The sequence below is a fragment of the Numida meleagris genome, chromosome 6, assembly GCF_002078875.1.
Source record: "Numida meleagris isolate 19003 breed g44 Domestic line chromosome 6, NumMel1.0, whole genome shotgun sequence".
Taxonomy (NCBI): Eukaryota; Metazoa; Chordata; class Aves; order Galliformes; family Numididae; genus Numida; species Numida meleagris.
Genome location: NC_034414.1, coordinates 53,525,398 through 53,534,976, shown reverse-complemented (window position 1 = coordinate 53,534,976; position 9,579 = coordinate 53,525,398). Strand labels below are relative to the sequence as shown.

The window sequence follows — 9,579 nt, the reverse complement described above, 5'->3', positions numbered from 1 at the left end:
TCTTTAAAATAAAAAGAGGTTGTACGAAGTTCCCATATTCAGAGTGGCCAGAACAGTAAATAAATTAGCAACGTGGACAGAAGTTATTACCAATGAATAAATAAAGGACAAACCATGGATTAGGTGATTGTTAACAAAGTGCAGCCCCTCTGGCACTCCAGCATGCAGGAAGGTGGGCAACAGCTGCTAAGTGCCAGCAAGTTCTAACAGGTTTATGGCCAGAGTTTAGGGCGCTGTGCCCTACAAGTCCTGCTGTTAAGCTGTAGCAAGCAGGACTATGCACTGTATGTGTTTAGTAGCTGAATGAATCCAAGAAGTCCTGACACAATCAGCTTCAGAGATGTGATTTATTTCAGTTAGAAACCAACACCAGGACAAAACGTTTTGAATCCGATCACGCCACTGACTCTACCCATACTACCACAGCAGGCTCTCACACAGTGAAGTTCTACCTTCCTAAACCCCAACAAAAGCAGAAGGTTACAGAAGGCTCATTTCATCCCGCAGCAGCAAAGTAGCAGATCTCGGCTGACTCAGACTGGTCCAAATAGAAGAGATGGTGCCGCTTCGCTACGCACTTGAGGTGTGTTCAGGTTTTGGCAGGGAAACCAGGTTTTTCATCAGGGGCATTAAGGCCTGAAAGGCCAGTTCAGTAGTTCCAAAGAGCAGTCCATCAGAGGATCTTTAAAGTGTGATTGCAGCTGGATTTAAGGTAAGAAAGATGAATCAGCAGCAAAACCTCGCAGGACAAAATTACACCTTTGACTTCACAACTAGATGGGATAAATTCCTTCTAATAATGCGGCTTTAGGTACCTCCTATGCAGCACTTTCCTAATGAACATCTGCAGTCACTAGTACTAAGCCAGTAAGAAAATGCATTCAGTTCAAAGAGAAGGAAAACAATTAAAAAGTGCATTTGGTTCAACAAACATCACTGTTGAAAAATTTCATCTTTAGGTTGGGTGTAGCGAAAATGTGCTTCTTCCTTGGGATTGTTATGTATTGCATGTTCCCACTTGATGATGTGGTTTTCAAAAAGAGGTTACAGGTGAAAAGCTGATCCTGTCTGGAATCTGGCGATACAGAAAGCTGAGTGAAAAATTAAAGGCAAGTTAATGTTTTCCATACTACAGTAACTTAATCACTTAGCATATTTCCATCTAATTTTCAGACAGACCTCTAAAATCAGCATAAAGGAAAAAAAAACAACACATTTTTAAGAAGGACACAACTAGGAAGATAAATGGAAAAGATCTCACTGTATGAATTAACTTGCTTACAAATTAGGGCTAGCAACTTACATTTTCTAAAAAGCTTCAGGGAGATACCAAGCAGCAAGGCTTGTTCTTTCCCTTCAGGAGCCACTCCAGAATAATTTGTCTATTTACCTTAATGCTGTATCATGAATCTTTCTTCTCTTACTCCTCCTGAATTCACCTTGAACCTCTTCTCCTCTTCCTAAACTCTGCCTCTGTATTTTACAAAGTTCCAAGCATGCGTCCATGCAGAACTGAATTAGGAACACACTCAACAGTCTCTTTTGATTTTCTTTCTGAATCCTCCAGCCTAACGTCGCCTAAGTACAAGGTTCCCAGAACAGCATACAGCATCCAATGCAGTAAATGGAATAAAACATTGCAGTGAAAATGGGCTTCAAACTACACAATCCCACAGCAACAGCAGTTGCTTAAGTTTATTCTCTATTGAAGATGGGGATTCATGTTAGAATGCTGATCCAAAACACTTTGGTAAGAACAGAATGCAACTGATTTATTTAGGTTTTTTTAAAGAAATGCAGAATGACAGAATTTTCCTTCCAGCTTGCGCTGCGCAAAGGACACTGAGCTTATAAACTCCTGTTGGACCAAAGGCAAATGCACAAACAACAGTTCCCAATTTTGTTTCTCTGTATGTTCTGTAACAGAACTTAAAAATATCCTTGTAACATCAGTTCTCCCTTCCTCTTTAGATAGTTCCTGTTTTCTCTTATAGTGGAGAAACCAAATCTGAATCTTTCTCACTGTCTGAAACGCAAGCTTGAATGCAATTTATTATCTATGAGCCTTGCTTCTTATGTCTCCCTTACAATGTATCTTAGGAGTGAGTCACAAGCATCTCTCAGTGTTCAACATGTCCATCCTTTAATACACTCATTTTCTTCTGTCATCTTCTGACATACACCCTGACAGTATCTGATGTATTGGGGCTCTCTCCCACCCAGTAAATGGTTTGACCAGCGGTCCAGGTTTTGCTTAGCAAATAACTTCGTGTTTCAGCATCCTCCATATTATATTCCTTTGCATTTGGAATGTTATGTTTTACCTTTTCTGAAGTTGTCAAATGGGTTTTGATGAGTGAAATACAACCCTGCATACATGCAATCCTACCAGGACCGAGCTGTTAAGCCAGCACATATGCTCTAACAGCTGACTGCAGCACAGATGAGCGTGTAAAATACACTGTATGCTTCCCTCAAGTACTTACTTATGTTTAGAGCAGTTCCTACCTTGGTCTGGATCAATGCTTTGCAGTTATTAATACTGAATCCATCGAATCTGAAGTCCTCGCTATCTTTAGCATTTGATTCCTCAGTGATGTCATCCTGGCTTTCTGGAAAGTCCTAATAAAGCAAAGTTTACATTCCCTTTACTAATGACTATCTGATCTTACCCTAAAGAGAATTTTCCTCTCAAATAACAATGAACACCGAATTCTACTTTGCAAAGCTGTATTTAGCTTTGTCGTGTTTCCCCAGCACTGAAACAATTCTTTGACAAAACAAGACCCCTACATGCAGACCAAATTATGACTTAAAATTTTAAAAATTGCAATTTCAAAATTAAATTACTTCTGAATAAAATGAGCCCCAGCCTAAACTAGAAAATATCTGAGACATCAGTATTGTTTAAAGCAAAGCAATGCAAGCGTATTGATGGGCAAGGAAAGGACAGAAGGGGAAGTTACAGTGTTGGAGAAATGTCTCCCATTTTCCCCTGCTAGATGAGAACTCCAGCAATTCAGAATTGCACACAGCACCACATCACGGCAATGAAATCATCAACTGGAATAGTTACTTCTGAGAAGCACAAACAACTGATTCATGCCAGCTAAATAACCAGGTTGAATACTAAACCATCCCCAATGCCTTTATCTTCTCAAAACAAGAGATTAAAGAGACAGTTGAGATTTTCAATATTGATAGTTTGTTCTCGATGCAATTTAAAACATATTCCTCTCAAGTCTTGCAAAAACAGATGGAATCTTCTGAGGAAAAGGGAAGTGAAACACACTTCCAGTTCATATGCAATAAAAACATCCAGTGATTACTTTAACAGCCTCACTGATTCCAATCCAATTTTCACTTAACAGAAAGATATTAGAGACCAACATCTTTTTCATGCTCTGAGGAAAAAAAGAAAACCATCATCTACCACACACACATCTGAAAGCTATTTCTGCACTTATACCTAAAGCTGAACGTACCATCTAATGCAACACGGTGCTGCATACTGGAGACCTCAGTGTAAGGACAATTAGAATTTGATCCCTGCACAATTTCATCCTTACTGACACACAGTGATGAGAATACGTGAGACTATCATTTTAAAAGGCTCTCTTTAAAGAAGCTTATGGCTCGTCCAGATGTAGTTCCTCATGTGTCTGCATGTATAGCTTACATAAAACCCAACCTGTAACCAAAGGTTTATACTGGCACACTGGCAGACCTTTGTTCAATTAATTACCGTTTGATTTGCATCTATTCCAAGAACACTCAAAAGATTTTCTTGGCAATGAGATTTACTCCAGGGATGTCTTAATCTGGTGGTATTATCTAAGTCTCTAAGAGTTCTCCATATGTTTCCAGAATGGATGCTAGGGAAGAAAATACAATTTGAGGTTAGAAGGCATACGAAGTTTCCAGTGGACATATGTAACACTCAGTTATTTTCTGTACATACAGTTGTGTACTATCCTACCTTGTTTTAAAACACAATTTATCTTAAAACTATTTCTACATTCATTCAAAGTATCAACCCAGTGTACTGACAAATTTGCATGATAATTAATGGAAACAGCCAACATAACGGTATGTTGAGGCTTCTCAGAGAAGTGCATTAGAAAAGCATATGTGAGTTTGTTACATGCCCACAATTCATATTAATCAATCACTTCTCTAACATGTGGGTACAGAGTTCAGCCCTATTAATTTTCTACTTGGCATAATCCGTCTCTCAGACCTTTCCCCTCCATGTCAGTCATACTTCACTGCTGCAGCTTGCTACTGTTTAACTTGCTGGTACCTGTTCTGGACACATATATGCTACGAAACAGAGACCATTCCAGCCCTCTTAAGAGTAAGCGAAGTGATGCTAATTGCCATTAACATAACCCCAGGAAAGAAGTCAGATGCACCACAGATTCTGAAGAAAATCCATTTTAACATGAACAGCGGTCACCACCTGGGAGAAGTGGGGAGGGGAAAAAACACTTGGGTTGTCAGCAGAAGGAGCAGCAACACTCCTGCTGCAGATGATGGGGAATTGAGTCAGATGTGTTGTAAAGAAAGGACAAGCAAACAGGAAGAACAGGCTGCCTGCTGCTGCTCTGGCATTCCAGGAGCTTAGTCATAATGAGGTGCACCTACAACAGGAAAAACTGAGCAGAAATTTGTGCTTCTGATACATTCTCTAACTTGCTTTCCCATGGCTAAAACATAATCCATTTCCTTTACAAACACAATACACAATTGGTAAGATCTGCACACTGAAGGAGCACAGCGATTAAAACGCTTCTTAAGTTTGTTGCCAGTACCACAAATGTTTAAATTATAAAATAAACAGTGTAATTGATTAATTACTGAGGAACTTTTTTCTTTTCCTGACTAAACTCATTACCAAAGTTGATTATTCGTAAGTTCAGGAATCCCAACATCTTCATTATTCACATCAAGCACTTGATCCAGGCTTCTTATGCTCTCGCTGGACTGTGATACAAAGACTTCTGGAAAGCCCAACTTAAATATACCCTCATAGCAGTGGTCTGCCTAGAAAAAAAGAGAGTTTCATTCCATATGCTATACAGGCCAATCCCACAGTTCACAACAGAACAATGTTTCCACAGACTGTATTATCAGCTGTATTTAAAATTTGTACTAATATGAATGACACAGAGGGACTGAGCCCATAGTTCAGTGTTTTGAGTATTTACTGAGGATTAGAGGAGGAGAAGCAAGAATCCATGAGTTACTGATGAACCTTCCTCTGTAACTTCACATCTGCCATGCTCCGGACTGCTTTGCCTACTAGCAGTCAAGACTCCTCCTTCTGCTCAAGAAATTCAGTCCAGGTCAAAACCAACATATGCTCCCACATCAACTCAAAGCTTATTTTGCTAACAGCATTTTTACCACACCTAATGCAACCAAGTGTAACATAACTTGTAGTTACCAATGAGTACTTGCACTGTGCAAGCCCACATAAAAGCTGAGGTCACTATGTAGCTGTATGCTTGCATCTGCACCAAACTTTTTCCAGCTTACGTTAAGAAGTTTGGTCTGATTTACAAACTCGTTCCTCTTCCAGCAGAGGTAAGGAGGTTTGCAGGATGGACACGGCCATGAGTGATCCAAACTCATGCAAACAGGACAAGTGCAAGTAACAGAGTTATCCGAGGAGCAGGAAACACACAAACAAGGGAAAACACGCATAGTTTACCCTATCCTAAAGGGATGTCGTTGTGCCATCTCATCCAGAAGCATTATTCCTTCAAATAAGGAGATATTCAAGTTTTCTAAGTCAAAGCAGTTCATTGCATTTAACACCCTGCAGAGTGACTGCAACCCAGGAGCACTGATACTGTGTGAAAACCAGAGAATGAACCCAGGCAGCTTGTTTTCCCTGCCTAGCAATCAACAATCTAATTTGAGAAACAGAAATGTGGATACTTCACATTTTGACAGGTTGGTTTAATTGGAGTTCAAGTGATTGAAATAAATTGAGGTATTTCCAGTTTCATTATGCTGAACTCAGACAAATGCAGGGAATAGTGGAAGTACTGAGAGCGTGCACAATCAACAGAGCTGGCAGAGGGTTCTGTGCTTCTGAGTATGCCTCCAGAAGTACAGCATGCCCCACACTGCCATCCCTGAACTTCAGCCCTTACTGAACTGCCTTTCCTGATGGGTGACTGCAGAGACACTCAAAGACTCCTGGATAAAACCCTCGGAACCTTGCCCAAAATATCACAATACTTTAAACTGATTTGTAAATCGCTTTAATGGACTTAAACTATATGGAGGAGAAAAACGTTTGAAAAACAGAAGTCCATGAAAGAACAGTTGCAAAAGAATGAACTGAGTGAGGAAAGCACAGGTCTGCCTTGTTTGTCATTTCTTCCTGCAGCCTGTGATGTTGCTCAGACACACACACAAGCCACTGGAGTACAGCTTAGTCAAGCCAGATGAAGACCTCAGTGTGCAGGAGAGCCACAAGATTTTTTTGGTATTAATTTTGTTTTTATTACTGTCTACTTCAGTAGGTGTTTTAAACACAAAATGCAGGTAATTTCCATTTACCTTGTGGCTTTGTACTGATTATAAAAATACAAATGCAAAAATTTCACACCCGCCTTTTGAAAAAAATCCTCTACATTATATCAGAACACTTGCTTAAGCAAGTACACTTGTTCCTTTTACAATGGCCTGTCCTTAAAGAACACATGAAAAATCCTTCAAGTTGCTCAGTCATGGGGGTCAGCCTCTTCTCCTGCATAACTGGGACGAGAGGGAATGGCCTCAAATGGCACCAGGGGAGATTCAGGTTGGATATTAGGAAAAATTTCTTCTCTGAGAGAGTGTTCGGGTGCTGAAATGGGCTGCCCAGGGAGGTGGTGGAGTCACAGTCCCTGAAGGCATTCAAGAAGTGTTTAGATGTTGTACTGAGGGACGTGGTTTAGTGGGGAAGTATTGCTGGTAGGTGGATGGTTGGACTGGATGATCTTGGAGGTCTTTTCCAACCTTGGTGGTTCTATGACTGTAGGCAAAGTATCCTTCTACTGCAAGGAAAGCAGTGATTGTTTTCATTTTAAAGTACAAGACTCTACTTCTGATTGTTATAATTCAATTAACCGATGCATTAGATACTGGAGGTCAGAACTCTGACCTCAGATGATCTCTAGGTCTCTTCCAACCTTTCTCTATTGACCATACAGATGGACTGCGCCCCAACCCGAGGAGTTTATCTCAAACAAACAATACAAAAAGCACAGGAATAAATAACAAGCTACATGGATGTTCCACACCCAAAGAAATCTCCAGCAGCACTGCAGCTGCTTCCCTACCCTAAGAAAAAAAAAAAAAGACTCCTTAAGTGGGTTAACCCTGCCTGAAGTTTCAGCTCGTGCTGGATATTTCCTTTTGACTTTAATACATACACACAAAAAATAAAGCAAAGGCTTCAATTAGATTAATATGTACCACTTCTAAGCGAGAAACCACACAATCTGTTATATTTCTGCTCTGGTCACGACGTACTCTGCTTTTTCAGCGTAAGTCTGCATATCTGAAATTCCAGCACCAGAATTTAACTTCTGTTTATGCATACCAGTAACTCATCACCAGGTATGTTGTGATCTCCGTTCTGCCAGTGCTAGACAGCTCACCCTATGTGCAGCACTATGCTTTTCCGAGGAAAGCCTCTGCAAAAGGGAAAGTTCCCAGCCACGGACAGGGAGGCCTGGCTCCAGAAATCTGTGTTCCCTACACGTTAAAGCTGATCTGACAGACTACAAGCTGTGAGCTCTTCAGTGCTATTAACTCTGTGAAAGCCCGAGTTGGCTGCTGTCCTTTTTTTCAAACGCATTAATTCAGCATTGAAGTAGCAATAATGAAGTCTTTTCATTTTGTTAGTATTTTATTTTTCTTTTGTTAGTGTGCTTCCCTTTGCCTGGTAAACATTAAAACACATCAATTTCAGCAAGGTAGAACCCTTAAGCCGAACAAGTAACTTGGTAAGCATTCAGATTTTAGTTCCAACATTGTACAAGAGAATGTATCATCCCATGATAGAAGATGAATGGTATTAAATTACTTGTTATTCATTTGTTTGTATCATATTAACTTCTACCCACAATCAGCCCCAAATGCCAGAAAGACTGCTGGATTATTCAGGCAGTGTATTACACAACAGAAGCTAACGTTTTTGTCAGTTCCTAACTCAATTTTATGTTGTTTTTTTTTCAATAAGCTTGCAGGCAACCTGGGCTTTCTGCCCACTCTATTTTTGTTACCTGCCTTCCCAGCTCTTTGCTTCCTATGCTCATTTTGCCTGGCTTTTAACTCGCACGTGCTTCAGGGCTCATCGTTTCTGAAGGGCTAACCTGTTCCTGGTGCCCAGAAGAAAAAGCAGTGCATTACATTCTGTAAAGCTCTGCAGCAAGACAAATTAAGTATTTGTCAAACACTGGAAAGAAGCTGCTTTTGTTCCACTCGACGTAACTAAAAAGCAGCCTGACAGTTTCTCTGCCTGTACAGAAGAAGACATTCAGATACAAATCTTAAGATGTAGGAAGCAGTAACATAAAGTTCTAGTCTTTGGTTTACTGTTAACACTTACCTCATTCAGAGAGCTGGAAGCCTCCTGTATCGCACTGTGCAGAGATGGCTCAGAACGGAAGCGATGGGCAGCAGCACTGCAATGTCCTCTGCTCCACTCTGTACCACTTTGGGAAGTGTTTGCTGACTTCAGCAAAATGTCAGCACCGTGACGGAATCTCTCCCATTTGCCCAAGGGCTCCCTGAAGCCTTCAAACTCCCCCCAGGAACCGCTGGGTGCTGAGGTACAGCCGCTCTCAGCAGACCCCTCGCAGCTCCGCCTGTCGCTGCTCAGCCCCGGGAGGCTCCGCTGCATCACCTCGAGGGGAGCAAGTCCTTCATCCTCTGCCCCCGCGTTTGAGTCACAGCCATTCTGACGGACAGACATACCGCCCACTGCAAGCTGTCACCGGCACCCGGCGCGATGCGGCTGTGCTACTGCGACTTCCCGACGGCAACAGGTTCTGCGTCTCGGTTGGAGAACAGCCCACACTCAGACATGGTGTGGTGAAATCTGTGCTGAGAAACAAAACCAAACCAAACCGGCAGTTCAGTTCAATTGCATTAGGAATCTGAATAGTTCTGAAACATCTCCAAGTTCTTCATTTTACCCTCTGAAGGTCCCCTACATCAAAGCAGGACGTCCTTCAGCCTCTCCTGCAGGATCGGCATGCGCGTGTTATTCGGTCTCACTCCCGTGTAGGCTATTGGCCTGCAAAGAAAGAATGGTAAATAAATACTTCTGTGATAAGGGCTGCGTAGGACTGACCACCGAGAGCCGATAAGGCAGCAGAAAGAATGCTCGGCTTAAAACAAGCACATTCCACAGCACCACATACACAACTGAAAATCGCAGCAGTTCGGTGTACGCTTCCGATAGCTTTGCCCACATCACAAGAAAAGCACGATGTCCGTAACAATACCTCAGGAAATGTTTCACAGAAGTTGTTGGATATTCATGGAGTGGGTACAGGAGTCACGAAGAAC

At 41.5% G+C, this 9,579-nt stretch overlaps 1 protein-coding gene across 5 annotated transcripts; it reads right to left on the bottom strand.

Moving 5' to 3' along the window:
- Positions 334-9,377, bottom strand: C6H14orf79 (chromosome 6 C14orf79 homolog). Of its 5 annotated transcripts, none has more exons than XM_021403209.1 (6): positions 9,204-9,377; positions 8,615-9,111; positions 4,898-5,046; positions 3,746-3,875; positions 2,509-2,622; positions 334-1,075 (listed from the first exon to the last, which is right to left on the bottom strand). In XM_021403209.1, the coding sequence occupies exons 2-6, from the start codon at positions 8,978-8,980 to the stop codon at positions 1,034-1,036; spliced, it is 801 nt and encodes a 266-aa protein (XP_021258884.1). In that variant the 5' UTR covers positions 8,981-9,111; positions 9,204-9,377; the 3' UTR covers positions 334-1,033. The 5 variants fall into 5 exon arrangements, with proteins under 5 accessions (XP_021258884.1, XP_021258881.1, XP_021258882.1 ...); XM_021403206.1 differs by having other exon boundaries at positions 334-1,091; positions 8,615-9,106; positions 9,204-9,372; XM_021403207.1 differs by having other exon boundaries at positions 334-1,091; positions 9,222-9,372.

Excerpts from the sequence above, each read along its gene's own strand:
- C6H14orf79 (XM_021403206.1), bottom strand. The coding sequence starts at position 8,980 with ATGTCTGTCCGTCAGAATGGCTGTGACTCAAACGCGGGGGCAGAGGAT. Across the intron at positions 5,047-8,614 it reads CTTCCAGCTCTCTGAATGAG|GCAGACCACTGCTATGAGGG; the intron begins GTAAGTGTTAAC and ends CTTTTTTTCTAG. Across the intron at positions 2,623-3,745 it reads GAATAGATGCAAATCAAACG|GACTTTCCAGAAAGCCAGGA; the intron begins GTAATTAATTGA and ends TTGCTTTATTAG.